The sequence below is a fragment of the Somniosus microcephalus genome, chromosome 19 (genome assembly GCF_052327205.1).
Source record: "Somniosus microcephalus isolate GS21.2 chromosome 19, FLI_Smic_1.0, whole genome shotgun sequence".
Taxonomy (NCBI): domain Eukaryota; kingdom Metazoa; phylum Chordata; class Chondrichthyes; order Squaliformes; family Somniosidae; genus Somniosus; species Somniosus microcephalus.
Window position 1 is genome coordinate 82,765,465 of NC_141005.1, and position 15,515 is coordinate 82,780,979.

Consider the following 15,515-nt stretch of genomic DNA (forward strand, 5'->3'; position numbering starts at 1 on the left):
AGAATGAATCATTAACGTTACAGAACAGAATGGGGAAACGCCATTCAGCCCACGTACAATCTACTCCATCTCTGATGTAATATTCCGTATAAATATGCCCTGATCCTCAAACTGCACAATATTCACCTGTCCTCACTCAGTCCTGTACAGCTGCCTGATACTCCATGTAAAAGTGCAAATCGTGCCGTGCCCGTCTCTCCCCACAGTCGCCTGTTCAGTTCTCAGGGTGGAAAGGAGTTGCACTGGGGTGCAGTTGCTTCAATATTCTCACCTGGGGTCCTGCTGACCGGTGCTTCCTCTTCCATAAAGGGGGATGACTTTGTCTCGACTGATGCCTGCTTTGCAAACGGGGCAAACCTGTCTGTTAGGTCTGGTCTCCAACCACTGGCAGAACACAAACACCAGAGACTTTCAGTTAGTGATAATTTCACCCCAAAGATAAGAGCATTTCTAGCTCAATGTAATTCAAGAGGAACAGAAGACTGCTCACCAGAGACATTTTTGCAGTAAAAATATATTGAATTATAGGCTGTTTAATGGAGGCAGAGACCTTACATGGCAACAATCTTTTTACTGAACTGCCACACTACTTGAAAAACTAAGTGAGTGTCCCTGGAGGTCTCCATCTTATTCTTATTTTGCAACTGTTGCTGTTTAAGTTTGTACAGGAAATGCTCGCTCCCAGACCAAAGCAAACTAAACATAGGGATTTCTAGATGAATAAAGATCAAGGTCCATCTAGTTTGTCCTCTCCCATCCTGGTAATCGCATGATACAATAATAGAGTTGTTGAATAATTGTAGCAATCAATCGCTATCAATCCGTCTACAACAGACCCAGACCTGGTGAGGGAAACCCCCAGTGGTGGAGAGCTTTGGGAACCAATCACTTCGTCCCAAGCACGTGACACTCACCAGACATCATGCCTGAAATTACTCGGATACTGTATCCCATAGTATTATTTTCTGGAAGAAATCTATCTCATTTAAATTGGAATGAATCAGCACTTTTCGTTTTCACCATCTCCCTGGGGAAATCGGTTTCATAGATTGGCCATTTGCTCGCTGAACTTTTGCATCCGCGGATTAGTTTTGAATTTATCCTCCTTCAATCACAGGCGGCGTCCTCTGATTCGACTGTTCTGGACAAGGTGAAATAGCTGGTCAAGGTCGACATTATCCAGCCCCTTTAGAATCCTAAAAACACCACCTCTCAACTAATGCTCCTGTTAAGCTGCGCAGCCGGCTCAACGACGTTATAATGCAAAAAAAAAACATGCCCGTGCGGTAACTTGAATGAGCCGCATACCCCCAAAAATTAACAGGATCATTGCTCTCAACCTTCTTTACCAGTGAGAACATGGCCACTTCATATGATCGCTCCTCATAATCCAATCCCTCATCCCCTCAAACATTCTGGTTGCTCTCTTCAGGAAATGCCAGACTTGCTAAATACTGACTTTGCATCAGTCTTAAGAACGTAAGAAATAGGAGCAGGTGTAGGCCATATGGCTCCTCGAGCGTGCTCCGCCATTTAATAAGATCATAGCTGATCTTCAACCTTAACTGGATAATTTTACATTTCTCCACATTATATTCCATCTACATCTTGCCCACTCACTTAACCTGTTATATCCCTTTGCAGCCTCTTTGCGCCCTCCTCACTGCTTACTTTCCCACCTAGCTTTGTATTGTCAGCAAATTTGGATACATTGCACTCGGTCTCCTCACCTAAGTCATTGATATAGATTGTAAATAGCTGAGGCCCAAGCACTGATCCTTGCGGCACTCCACTAGTTACAGCTTGCCAACCCAAAAATGACCCGTTTATTCCTACGCTCTGTTTTCTGTCCTTTAACAAATCCTCAATCCATGTTAATATATTACCCCCAACCCCATGAGCCCTAATCTTGTGCAATTACCTTTCGTGTCGCACCTTATCGAATACCTCGCATACCACCTATCTTCACAGTAGAGGAAGAGCATAAAATACCAGCGAGATGAGAAAACCTAAAAATAAATCAAGGGGGGGTGGGGGAACTTACTAGATTTAGTACAAGTAAAAAAATGGTAATGGAGAAAATAGTAGGACTAAAGATAACTAAATCCCCAGGACCCGAGTTTCCAGGGTACTAAAAAAAGCTGAGAAAATTGTAGATGCTTTATAGAGTCATAACGGCTCAGAAGGAGGCCATTCGGCCCATCGAGTCCGTGCCAGCTCTCTGTACAGCAATCCAGTCAGTCCCATTCCCCCGCTCTATCCCCGTAGCCCTGCAAGTTTATTTCCCTCAAGTGCCTATCCAGTCTCCCCTTGAAAACATTGAGTGTCTCCGCTTCCACCACTTCCGTCAGCAGCAAGTTCCAGGTCCTCACCACTCGCTGCGTAAAAAAGTTTTTCCTCACATCCCCCCTGTATCTCTTGCCCAAAACCTTAAATCTGTGTCCCCCAGTCCTTGTACCATCAACTAGTGGGAACAGCCTTTCCCCGTCTAGCCTATCCAAACCCGTCATAATCTTGTACACCTCTATCAAATCACCCCTCAACCTCCTTTGCTCTAATGAAAACAAATCCAGCTTCTCCAACCTGTCCTTGTAGCTAAGATCCCCCATCCCCGGAACCATTCTGGTAAATCTCCTCTGCACCCTCTCAAGGGCCTTCACATCCTTCCTAAAGTGTGATGACCAGAACTGGACGCAATACGACAGTTGTGGCCTAACCAGCGCTTTATAAAGATTCAGCATAACTTCTCTACTTTTATACTCAATACCTCTATTTATGAAGCCCAGGATCCCATATGCTTTGCTAACCACTCTCTCAATAGGTCCCGCCACCTCCAGGGACCGATGCACATTAACTCCCAGGTCCCTCTGTCCCTGCACACTCTTTAAAACTGTGCCATTAAGTGTATATTGCCTCTCCCTGTTCCTTCTGCTAAAATGCATCACCTCATAGCTCTCTGTATTAAATTCCATCTGCCACTTGTCTGCCCATTCTGCTATGTCCTGTTGCAGTCGATTGGTATCATAATCACTGTTTGCCACACCCCCAAGTTTGGTGTCATCGGCAAATTTAGAAATTCTACTCTCTATTCCAATATCCAGGTCATTTATAGATATCAAAAAAAGCAGTGGCCCCAGCACTGACCCTTGGGGAACACCACTGTCTGCCATCCTCCAGTCTGAAAAACAGCCATTTACCACAACTTGCTGTTTTCTGTCCTTAAGCCAATTTTCGTATCCAAGCTGCCACTGACCCACCTATTCCATGAGCCTCAATTTTGTTAACCAGCCTTCTATGTGGTACTTTGTCAAACGCCTTCCGAAAATCCATGTAGACAACATCCATTGCATTCCCTACATCAATCCTCTCTGTTACTTCATCAAAAAATTCAATTAGATTAGTCAAACACGATCCGTCTTTTACAAAGGTGATTTTATTGTAAGGGGAATTGATAGGCGTTTCTGCGGTGGCAAACGAGACTCCAGGATGGTGTGTTGCCTCCCTGGTGCAAGGGTCAAGGATGTCTCGGAGCGGCTGCAGGGCATTCTGGAGGGGGAGGGTGATCAGCCAGTTGTCATGGTGCATATAGGTACCAACGATATAGGTAAAAAACGGGATGAGGTCCTAAAAGCTGAATATAGGGAGTTAGGAGGTAAATTAAAAAATAGGACCTCAAAAGGTAATAATCTCAGGATTGCTACCAGTGCCACGTGCTAGTCAGAGTAGAAATAGAAGGATATTTCAGATGAATACGTGGCTAGAGGAATGGTGCAAGGGGGAGGGATTCAAATTCCTGGGACACTGGAACCGGTTCTGGGGGAGGTGGGACCAGTACAAACTGGACGGTTTGCACCTGGGCAGGACTGGGACCGATGTCCTAGGGGGAGTGTTCGCTAGTGCTGTTGGGGAGGGTTTAAACTAAAATGGCAGGGGGTTGGGAACCTGTACAGGGAGACAGAAGAAAGGGAAGCAAGGATAGAAGAAAAAGACAGGAAGGAGAAAAGCAAAACTGGAAGGCAGAGAAATCAAGGGTCCCTTCTGCTATCTCCTCCCCCAATTCCCTTAGCAACCTAGGATGCAAGCCATCTGGACCAGGCGATTTATCCACTCTTATTAAGCATACCCAGCCTTTCTAGTACATCCTGTCTTATCAATTTTCACCCCTTCCATTGCTTCTACCTTTTCCACTTCTACTGATATTTTGTCAGCATCCACCTCCTTAGTAAACACTGATACAAAGTACTCTGAGTATTCTAGCCTTGCCCTGCACCTCTAGGCATAAATCACCTTCTTTCTCCCCAATAGGGCCCACCCCACCTCTTACTACCCACTTACTGTTTACATGCCGGTAGAAGATTTTTGGGTTCCCTTTTATGTTAACCGCCATTCTACTCTCATATTCTCTCTTTGCCAATCTTATTTTCATAAGAACCTAAGATGTAGGAGCAGGAGTAGGTCATTTGGCCCCTCGAGCCTGCTCCGCCATTCAATAAGATCATGGTTGATCTGATCTTGGCCTCAACTCCACTTCCCTGCCCGCTCCCCATAACCCTCGACTCCCTTATCGTTCAAAAATCTGTCTATCTCCACCTTAAATATATTCAATGACCCAGCCTCCACAGCTCTCTGGGGAAGGGAATTCCAAAGATTCATGACCGTCAGAGAAGAAATTCCTCCTCATTTCCGATTTAAAAGGGTGCCCCCCTAATTCTGAAATTATGCCCCCGAGTTCTAGATTCCCCCACGAGGGGAAACATCCTCTCTGCATCTACCCTGTCAAGCCCCTTCAGAATCTTATGTTTCAATAAGATCCTCATTCTTCTAAACTCCAATGAGTATAGGCCCAACCTGCTCAACCTTTCTTCATAAGACAACCCCTTCATCTCCGGAATCAACCTCGTGAACCTTCTCTAAACTGCCTCCAATGCAAGTATATCCCTCCTTAAATAAGGAGACCAAAACTGTATGCAGTACTCCAGGTGTGGTCTCACCAACGCCCTGTACAGTTGTAACAGGACTTCCCTACTTTTATACTCCATTCCCTTTGCAATAAAGGCCAACACTCCATTTGCCTTCCTAATTACTTGCTGTACCTGCATGATAACTTTTTGTGATTCATGTACAAGGACCCCCAGATCCATCTGTACCGCAGCATTTTGTAATTTCTCTCCATTTAAATAATAATTTGCTTTTTTATTTTTCCTACCAAAGTGGATAACCTCGTATTTTCCCACATTAAACTCCATCTGCCAGATTTTTGCCCACTCACTTAGCCTATCTATGTCCCTTTGGAGATTCTTTGTGTCCTCCACAAAATTTGCTTCCCCACCTATCTTTGTAACAGCAGCAAATGTGGCTACATTACACTCGGTCCCTTCATCCAAGTCAGTGTAATTTTCATCTTCAGTTCCCCTCAACTTATTGTATTCGGTCTGGTTCTCCCTTGAGGAATTCACCTGACATGCATCATTTTGTTTCATCATCTTCTCTATCTCCCTCGTCATCCAAGGAGCCCTTGCTTTGGTTCCCTTACCCTTCCCTCTTGTTGGACTGTACCTAGCCTGTACTTGGAACATCTCCTCCTTAAAGATCACCCATTGTTCCGTTACAGTTTTTCCCATCAGTCTTTGGTTCCATTTTACTCTGGCTAGATCCTTTTGCATCCCATTGAAGTTAGCCATATTCCAGTTTAGAAGTTCCACTCTAGATTGTTCCTTGCTCCTCTCCATTGCTAATCTAAATCTTATGATACAATGCTCACTCGTACCCAAGTGTTCTCCCACAGACACTTGGTCGACCTGGCCCACCTCATTCCCCCGCACCAGATCCAGCAATGCCTCCATCCTAGTTGGGCCAAGAACATATTGGTCAAGGAAATTCTCCTGAACACATTTTAGAAATTCCTCCCCCTCCTTTCCCTTTACCCTAGCACTATCCCAATCGATATTTGGGTAATTAAAGTCCCCCAATATCACCACTCTATAGCTCTTGCATATCTCTGCGATTTCCCTGCAGATTTACTCCTCTACCTCCCTCTCACTATTTGGAGGCCTGTAGAATACCCCCAATAGCGTGATCAGACCCTTTTTGCTCCTCAACTCTAACCAAATGGATTCTGTCCTTGACCCTCAAGAACATCCTCCTTTTCCAACACTACAATGTCTTCCTTAATCAGCACTGCCACTCCACCTCCCTTTTATCCTTCCCTATCTTCTCTGAACACCTTGTACCTTTGTCATAATCATAATCTCTCAATTCAGTGAAGGGTAGGAGAGAAAAACTAGGAAATGATAGGCAGTTGTGGGAAAGTTACTAGAATCTATCATTAGTGACTGAGCACTTGGCCAAATATGAACTGATCAGAGAGCCAGCATGGATTAAAGGGTAAGTCATGACTAACTAACCTAGTTGAATTTTTTTGAGCAGGTAACTAGCATGGTTAAAAAAAGGCGTGTCTATGGATGTTATTCATATGGACTTCCAGAAGGCATTCTTTAAGGTTCCACATAACAAAATTAAAAATGCATGGAATTGGAGGCAACCTATTGACATAAGTATGGAATTGGTTCTGAGGTAGGAGACAGAGAGTAGGGATAATGGGTATGTGCTCCAATTGGCATGGTGTGACAAGTGGTGTCCCCCAGGGACCTGGACTGGGGCCTCAGCTTTTCACTATATTTAACAAAGACAATTGATATATTTACCAAATGACAGAATAGCGAGCCATATATCCAAGTTTGCTGACGACACTAAGTTAGGTGGGGCAGTAAATAGTGTAGAGGGGAGCAGAAAGTTGCAAAGGGACATTGATAGATTCAGTGAGTGGACAAAACTCTGGCAGATAGAGTTCAACGTGGAGAAGTGCAAGATCATCCACTTTGGACCCAAGAAAGATAGATCAGAGTATTTTCTAAATGGCGAGAAGTTAGGAACTGTAGAGGAACAAAGAGATTTAGAGGTCCAACTACAGAAAAAAACTAAAAACTATTAAACTTAATTTATGTTAGAGTTATATAAAGCTCTGGTTAGACTGCATCTGGAGCACTGCATTCAGTGCTGGGCACCACACCTTAGAGAGGATATACTGGCCCTGGAGGGGGTGCAGCGCAGATTCAAGCGGTAATCTAATTAAGGATTTCATAGAGTAAATGGAGAGAAACTATTTCTTCTGGTAAAAGAACAAGGGAGCATAACCTTAAAATTAGAGCTAGGCCGTTCGGGGGTGACGAACCATTTCTTCATACAAAAGGCAGCAGAAATCTGAAAACCCTTTCTCCCAAAAAGCTGTTGAGGCTGGGGGTCAATTGAAACTTTCAAAACCATGATTGATAAGGTTTTTGTTAGATAAGGGTGTTAAAGGTTACGTAATTAAAGCGGGTTGATTAGGTTTCCGGTGTGTGGGGTCAGTGGGTGCCGGGGTTTCCGGTGTGGGGGTCAGTGGGTGCCGGGATTCCCGGTGTGGGGGTCAGTGGGTGCCGGGGTTCCCGGTGTGTGGGGGTCAGTGGGTGCCGGGATTCCCGGTGTGTGGGGTCAGTGGGTGCCGGGGTTTCCGGTGTGGGGGTCAGTGGGTGCCCGGGGTTCCCGGTGTGGGGGTCAGTGGGTGCCCGGGTTCCCGGTGTGTGGGGCCAGTGGGTGCCCGGGGTTCCCGGTGTGGGGGTCAGTGGGTGCCCGGGGTTCCCGGTGTGTGGGGGTCAGTGGGTGCCCGGGGTTCCCGGTGTGTGGGGGTCAGTGGGTGCCGGGTTCCCGGTGTGTGGGGTCAGTGGGTGCCGGGGTTCCCGGTGTGGGGGTCAGTGGGTGCCGGGGTTCCCGGTGTGTGGGGGTCAGTGGGTGCCGGGATTCCCGGTGTGGGGGTCAGTGGGTGCCGGGGTTCCCGGTGTGTGGGGGTCAGTGGGTGCCGGGATTCCCGGTGTGTGGGGTCAGTGGGTGCCGGGGTTCCCGGTGTGGGGGTCAGTGGGTGCCCGGGTTCCCGGTGTGGGGGTCAGTGGGTGCCGGGATTCCCGGTGTGGGGGTCAGTGGGTGCCGGGGTTCCCGGTGTGTGGGGGTCAGTGGGTGCCGGGATTCCCGGTGTGTGGGGTCAGTGGGTGCCGGGTTCCCGGTGTGTGGGGTCAGTGGGTGCCGGGATTCCCGGTGTGTGGGGTCAGTGGGTGCCGGGATTCCCGGTGTGGGGGTCAGTGGGTGCCGGGGTTCCCGGTGTGGGGGTCAGTGGGTGCCCGGGTTCCCGGTGTGGGGGTCAGTGGGTGCCCGGGTTCCCGGTGTGTGGGGTCAGTGGGTGCCGGGATTCGCGGTGTGTGGGGGTCAGTGGGTGCCCGGGTTCCGGTGTGGGGGTCAGTGGGTGCCGGGGTTCCGGTGTGGGGGGGTCAGTGGGTGCCGGGGTTCCGGTGTGGGGGGGTCAGTGGGTGCCGGGGTTCCGGTGTGTGGGGTCAGTGGGTGCCCGGGTTCCCGGTGTGTGGGGGTCAGTGGGTGCCGGGGTTCCCGGTGTGTGGGGTCAGTGGGTGCCCGGGTTCCCGGTGTGTGGGGTCAGTGGGTGCCCGGGTTCCCGGTGTGTGGGGTCAGTGGGTGCCGGGATTCGCGGTGTGGGGGTCAGTGGGTGCCCGGGTTCCCGGTGTGTGGGGTCAGTGGGTGCCGGGGTTCCCGGTGTGTGGGGGTCAGTGGGTGCCGGGTTCCCGGTGTGTGGGGTCAGTGGGTGCCCGGGTTCCCGGTGTGTGGGGTCAGTGGGTGCCGGGATTCCCGTGTGTGGGGGTCAGTGGGTGCCGGGGTTCCCGGTGTGTGGGGGTCAGTGGGTGCCCGGGTTCCCGGTGTGTGGGGTCAGTGGGTGCCCGGGTTCCCGGTGTGTGGGGGTCAGTGGGTGCCGGGATTCCCGGTGTGGGGTCAGTGGGTGCCGGGGTTCCCGGTGTGGGGGTCAGTGGGTGCCCGGGTTCCGGTGTGTGGGGGTCAGTGGGTGCCGGGGTTCCCGGTGTGTGGGGTCAGTGGGTGCCGGGGTTCCCGGTGTGGGGGTCAGTGGGTGCCCGGGTTCCCGGTGTGGGGTCAGTGGGTGCCGGGGTTCCCGGTGTGTGGGGTCAGTGGGTGCCGGGGTTCCCGGTGTGTGGGGGTCAGTGGGTGCCGGGGTTCCGGTGTGGGGGTCAGTGGGTGCCCGGGTTCCCGGTGTGGGGGTCAGTGGGTGCCGGGATTCCCGGTGTGTGGGGTCAGTGGGTGCCGGGTTTCCGGTGTGGGGGTCAGTGGGTGCCGGGGTTCCGGTGTGGGGTCAGTGGGTGCCGGGGTTCCGGTGTGGGGGTCAGTGGGTGCCGGGGTTCCCGGTGTGTGGGGTCAGTGGGTGCCGGGTTCCCGGTGTGTGGGGTCAGTGGGTGCCGGGGTTCCCGGTGTGTGGGGTCAGTGGGTGCCGGGGTTCCGGTGTGGGGTCAGTGGGGTGCCGGGGTTCCGGTGGGGGGGGGTGGGGGGGGGGGGTCCGTGGGGGTCAGTGGGTGCCGGGGTTCCGGGTCGTGTGGGGTCAGTGGGTGCCGGGGTTCCCGGTGTGTGGGGTCAGTGGGTGCCGGGTTCCCGGTGTGTGGGGTCAGTGGGTGCCGGGGTTCCCGGTGTGTGGGGTCAGTGGGTGCCGGGGTTCCCGGTGTGGGGGTCAGTGGGTGCCCGGGTTCCCGGTGGGGGGGTCAGTGGGTGCCGGGATTCCCGGTGTGGGGGTCAGTGGGTGCCGGGGTTCCGGTGTGGGGGTCAGTGGGTGCCGGGGTTCCGGTGTGGGGGGGTCAGTGGGTGCCCGGGTTCCCGGTGTGTGGGGTCAGTGGGTGCCCGGGTTCCCGGTGTGGGGGTCAGTGGGTGCCGGGATTCGCGGTGTGTGGGGGTCAGTGGGTGCCCGGGTTCCGGTGTGGGGGTCAGTGGGTGCCGGGGTTCCGGTGTGGGGGGTCAGTGGGTGCCCGGGTTCCCGGTGTGTGGGGTCAGTGGGTGCCCGGGTTCCCGGTGTGTGGGGGTCAGTGGATGCCGGGGTTCCCGGTGTGTGGGGTCAGTGGGTGCCCGGGTTCCCGGTGTGTGGGGGTCAGTGGGTGCCGGGGTTCCCGGCGTGTGGGGGTCAGTGGGTGCCCGGGTTCCCGGTGTGTGGGGTCAGTGGGTGCCCCGGGTTCCCGGTGTGCGGGGTCAGTGGGTGCCCGGGTTCCGGTGTGTGGGGTCAGTGGGTGCCGGGGTTCCCGGTGTGTGGGGGTCAGTGGGTGCCGGGGTTCCCGGTGTGGGGGTCAGTGGGTGCCCGGGTTCCCGTGTGTGGGGGTCAGTGGGTGCCGGGGTTCCCGGTGTGTGGGGGTCAGTGGGTGCCGGATTCCCGGTGTGTGGGGTCAGTGGGTGCCGGGGTTCCCGGTGTGGGGGTCAGTGGGTGCCGGGGTTCCCGGTGTGGGGTCAGTGGGTGCCGGGGTTCCGGTGTGGGGGTCAGTGGGTGCCCGGGTTCCCGGTGTGGGGGTCAGTGGGTGCCCGGGTTCCCGGTGTGGGGGTCAGTGGGTGCCGGGGTTCCGGTGTGGGGGTCAGTGGGTGCCGGGGTTCCGGTGTGTGGGGGTCAGTGGGTGCCGGGGTTCCCGGTGTGGGGGTCAGTGGGTGCCGGGGTTCCGGTGTGGGGTCAGTGGGTGCCGGGGTTCCGGTGTGTGGGGGTCAGTGGGTGCCGGGGTTCCGGGTGTGGGGTCAGTGGGTGCCGGGGTTCCGGTGTGTGGGGGTCAGTGGGTGCCGGGGTTCCCGGTGTGTGGGAGTCAGTGGGTGCCGGGATTCCCGGTGTGGGGTCAGTGGGTGCCGGGATTCCCGGTGTGGGGGTCAGTGGGTGCCCGGGTTCCCGGTGTGGGGGTCAGTGGGTGCCCGGGTTCCCGGTGTGGGGGTCAGTGGGTGCCGGGGTTCCGGTGTGTGGGGTCAGTGGGTGCCGGGGTTCCGGTGTGTGGGTCAGTGGGTGCCGGGGTTCCGGTGTGTGGGGGTCAGTGGGTGCCCGGGTTCCCGGTGTGTGGGGGTCAGTGGGTGCCGGGGTTCCCGGTGTGTGGGGTCAGTGGGTGCCGGGGTTCCGGTGTGTGGGTCAGTGGGTGCCGGGATTCCCGGTGTGGGGGTCAGTGGGTGCCGGGGTTCCGGTGTGGGGTCAGTGGGTGCCGGGGTTCCGGTGTGTGGGGTCAGTGGGTGCTGGGATTCCCGGTGTGGGGTCAGTGGGTGCCGGGGTTCCGGTGTGGGGGGGTCAGTGGGTGCCGGGATTCCCGTGTGTGGGGGTCAGTGGGTGCCGGGGTTCCCGGTGTGTGGGGTCAGTGGGTGCCGGGATTCCCGGTGTGTGGGGTCAGTGGGTGCCGGGGTTCCCGGTGTGGGGGTCAGTGGTGCCGGGGTTCCCGGTGTGGGGTCAGTGGGTGCCGGGGTTCCGGTGTGGGGGTCAGTGGGTGCCCGGGTTCCCGGTGTGGGGGTCAGTGGGTGCCCGGGTTCCCGGTGTGGGGGTCAGTGGGTGCCGGGGTTCCCGGTGTGGGGGTCAGTGGGTGCCGGGGTTCCGGTGTGGGGGTCAGTGGGTGCCGGGGTTCCGGTGTGTGGGGTCAGTGGGTGCCGGGGTTCCCGGTGTGTGGGAGTCAGTGGGTGCCGGGATTCCCGGTGTGGGGTCAGTGGGTGCCGGGATTCCCGGTGTGGGGGTCAGTGGGTGCCCGGGTTCCCGGTGTGGGGGGTCAGTGGGTTCCCGGGTTCCCGGTGTGGGGGTCAGTGGGTGCCGGGGTTCCGGTGTGTGGGGGTCAGTGGGTGCCGGGGTTCCCGGTGTGGGGGTCAGTGGGTGCCCGGGTTCCCGGTGGGGGGGTCAGTGGGTGCCGGGATTCCCGGTGTGGGGGTCAGTGGGTGCCGGGGTTCCGGTGTGGGGGTCAGTGGGTGCCCGGGTTCCCGGTGGGGGGGTCAGTGGGTGCCGGGATTCCCGGTGTGGGGGTCAGTGGGTGCCGGGGTTCCGGGTGTGGGGGTCAGTGGGTGCCGGGGTTCCGGTGTGGGGGGGTCAGTGGGTGCCCGGGTTCCCGGTGTGTGGGGTCAGTGGGTGCCCGGGTTCCCGGTGTGTGGGGGTCAGTGGGTGCCGGGATTCGCGGTGTGTGGGGGTCAGTGGGTGCCCGGGTTCCGGTGTGTGGGGGTCAGTGGGTGCCGGGGTTCCGGTGTGGGGGGGTCAGTGGGTGCCCGGGTTCCCGGTGTGTGGGGTCAGTGGGTGCCCGGGTTCCCGGTGTGTGGGGGTCAGTGGGTGCCGGGGTTCCGGCGTGTGGGGGTCAGTGGGTGCCCGGGTTCCCGGTGTGTGGGGGTCAGTGGGTGCCGGGGTTCCCGGTGTGTGGGGTCAGTGGGTGCCGGGATTCCCGGTGTGTGGGGTCAGTGGGTGCCGGGGTTCCCGGTGTGGGGGTCAGTGGGTGCCGGGGTTCCCGGTGTGGGGTCAGTGGGTGCCGGGGTTCCGGTGTGGGGGTCAGTGGGGTGCCCGGGTTCCCGGGTGTGGGGGTCAGTGGGTGCCCGGGTTCCCGGTGTGGGGGTCAGTGGGTGCCGGGGTTCCGGTGTGGGGGTCAGTGGGGTGCCGGGGTTCCGGTGTGGGGTCAGTGGGTGCCGGGGTTCCGGTGTGTGGGGGTCAGTGGGTGCCGGGGTTCCCGGTGTGGGGGTCAGTGGGTGCCCGGGTTCCCGGTGTGGGGGTCAGTGGGTTCCCGGGGTGGGGGTCAGTGGGTGCCGGGGTTCCGGTGTGTGGGGTCAGTGGGTGCCGGGGTTCCGGTGTGTGGGTCAGTGGGTGCCGGGGTTCCGGTGTGTGGGGGTCAGTGGGTGCCCGGGTTCCCGGTGTGTGGGGGTCAGTGGGTGCCGGGGTTCCCGGTGTGTGGGGTCAGTGGGTGCCGGGGTTCCGGTGTGTGGGGTCAGTGGGTGCCGGGATTCCGGTGTGGGGGTCAGTGGGTGCCGGGGTTCCGTTGTGGGGGTCAGTGGTTGCCGGGGTTCCGGTGTGTGGGGTCAGTGGGTGCTGGATTCCCGGTGTGGGGGTCAGTGGGTGCCGGGGTTCCGGTGTGGGGGGTCAGTGGGTGCCGGGATTCCCGTGTGTGGGGGTCAGTGGGTGCCGGGGTTCCCGGTGTGTGGGGTCAGTGGGTGCCGGGATTCCCGGTGTGTGGGGTCAGTGGGTGCCGGGGTTCCCGGTGTGGGAGTCAGTGGGTGCCGGGGTTCCCGGTGTGGGGTCAGTGGGTGCCGGGGTTCCGGTGTGGGGGTCAGTGGGTGCCCGGGTTCCCGGTGTGGGGGTCAGTGGGTGCCCGGGTTCCCGGTGTGGGGGTCAGTGGGTGCCGGGGTTCCGGTGTGGGGGGTCAGTGGGTGCCGGGGTTCCGGTGTGTGGGGGTCAGTGGGTGCCGGGGTTCCCGGTGTGGGGGTCAGTGGGTGCCGGGGTTCCGGTGTGGGGTCAGTGGGTGCCGGGGTTCCGGTGTGTGGGGGTCAGTGGGTGCCGGGGTTCCCGGTGTGTGGGAGTCAGTGGGTGCCGGGATTCCCGGTGTGGGGTCAGTGGGTGCCGGGATTCCCGGTGTGGGGGTCAGTGGGTGCCCGGGTTCCCGGTGTGGGGGTCAGTGGGTTCCCGGTGTGGGGGTCAGTGGGTGCCGGGGTTCCGGTGTGTGGGGTCAGTGGGTGCCGGGGTTCCGGTGTGTGGGTCAGTGGGTGCCGGGGTTCCGGTGTGTGGGGGTCAGTGGGTGCCCGGGTTCCCGGTGTGTGGGGGTCAGTGGGTGCCGGGGTTCCCGGTGTGTGGGGTCAGTGGGTGCCGGGGTTCCGGTGTGTGGGGTCAGTGGGTGCCGGGATTCCCGGTGTGGGGGTCAGTGGGTGCCGGGATTCCCGGTGTGGGGGTCAGTGGGTGCCGGGGTTCCCGGTGTGGGGGTCAGTGGGTGCCGGGGTTCCCGGTGTGGGGGTCAGTGGGTGCCCGGGTTCCGGTGTGTGGGGGTCAGTGGGTGCCCGGGTTCCGGTGTGTGGGGTCAGTGGGTGCCGGGGTTCCCGGTGTGGGGGTCAGTGGGTGCCGGGGTTCCGGTGTGGGGTCAGTGGGTGCCCGGGTTCCGGTGTGTGGGGTCAGTGGGTGCCGGGATTCACGGTGTGGGGGTCAGTGGGTGCTGTTTTTTTTTGGCTAATGCCTTTATCAGTTTTGCAATCTCATAAAAAGAGAGCTTGTGTCTGAGCCGAGCCAGCGGTGAAGTTGTGGGTGGGCTGTCCTAGTCATCAGAAAAGATCAATCCGGTCCCAGAGTGTTTGGTCGGATGTCTATGGCACATCAGACATGTGAACAATTCCCTACCCACAACAGCGAAAGAAAGAACTTCCACCACAGAGCACCCCAAAGAGCTTTATAGCCACTGAAATATTTTTGAAGTGTGGTCACTGTTGTAATGTAGGGAACACAGCAACCAATTTGTGCACAGCAAGCTCCCACAAACAGCAATGAGATACAAACCAAAATTTTTAGTGATGTTGGTTTAGGGATAAATATTGGCCAGGACACCAGGGAGAACTCCCCTGCTCTTCGCATAGTGCCATGGAATCTTTTATTTCCACCCGAGAGAGCAGACGGTTCCTCGGTTTAACATCTCATCTGAAAGACGGCACCTCCGACAGTGTAGCACGCCCTCAGCACTGCACTGGGAGTGTCAGCCTAGGTTATGTGCTTGAGTCTCTGGAGTGGGACTTGAACCTTCTGACTCAGAGGTGAGCATGGTATCACTGAGCCACACCTGACACCTCAGCAGTCAGTAAGTGCACCTTAATCTCAGCATTCATTGGAAGCACTGTGAGCCATTGACTTCCCCAACCTTTAGTTAGGGGGAGCTAAGTGAACAGGCTGAAAGTAACACAGACCTACCTGGTGTAAGCAGGGCCAGCTGCAGACATCCACAGGATTCACCGCAAACAGGAACAAAATATTGCAAAAGCGTTAGCAGATTAGAACTTTCAGGGAAAATAAACTTTTCCGTCACCAGCACCTACCCCCGCCCCTCCGCTCGCTCGCTCTCTCTCTCCCCCCAGTCTCTCTCTCTCTCTCTCTCTCCCCCCAGTCTCTCTCTCTCTCTCTCCCTCCCCCCAGTCTCTCTCTCTCTCCCCCCAGTCTCTCTCTCTCTCCCCAGTCTCTCTCTCTCCCCCCAGTCTCTCTCTCTCTCCCCCCAGTCTCTCTCTCACTCTCTCCCCACAGTCTCTCTCTCCCCAGTCGCTCTCTCTCTCCCCCCAGTCGCCCTCTCCCTCCAGTCTCTCTCTCCCCCGTCTCTCTCTCTCTCTCCCCCGTCTCTCTCTCTCCCCCCAGTGTCTCTCTCCCCCGTCTCTCTCTCTCCCCCAGTCTCTCTCTCTCCCCCCAGTCTCTCTCTCCCCCCAGTCTCTCTCTCTCTCCCCAGTCTCTCTCTCTCTCTCCCCCCAGTCTTTCTCTCTCTCCCCCCAGTCTCTCTCTCCCCCCAGTCTCTCTCCCAGTCTCTCTCTCTCTCTCTCTCCCCCCAGTCTCTCTCTCTCTCCCCCCACTCTCTCTCTCCCTCCCCCCAGTCGCCCTCTCCCTCCAGTCTCTCTCTCTCCCCCCAGTCTCTCTCTCCCCCCAGTCTCTCTCTCCC

At 57.1% G+C, this 15,515-nt stretch overlaps 1 protein-coding gene across 4 annotated transcripts in view; it reads right to left on the reverse strand.

The window, feature by feature from the left end:
- The window catches only part of LOC147104962 (E3 ubiquitin-protein ligase RNF185), a 58,558-nt gene that overhangs the window by 35,357 nt on the left and 7,686 nt on the right, over positions 1 to 15,515 (reverse strand). For all 4 annotated transcript variants that reach the window (XR_015072382.1, XR_015072381.1, XM_085962118.1 and 1 more), the window contains exons 2-3: positions 14,786 to 14,804; positions 272 to 384 (exon numbers count right to left, since the gene is read on the reverse strand). Coding sequence is in view for 2 of the 4 variants with exons in the window: in XM_085962118.1 (XP_085818244.1) it covers positions 272 to 384; positions 14,786 to 14,804 (132 nt within the window). In the remaining 2 variants the exon portion in view is untranslated. The remainder of the gene's footprint in view (positions 1 to 271; positions 385 to 14,785; positions 14,805 to 15,515) is intronic.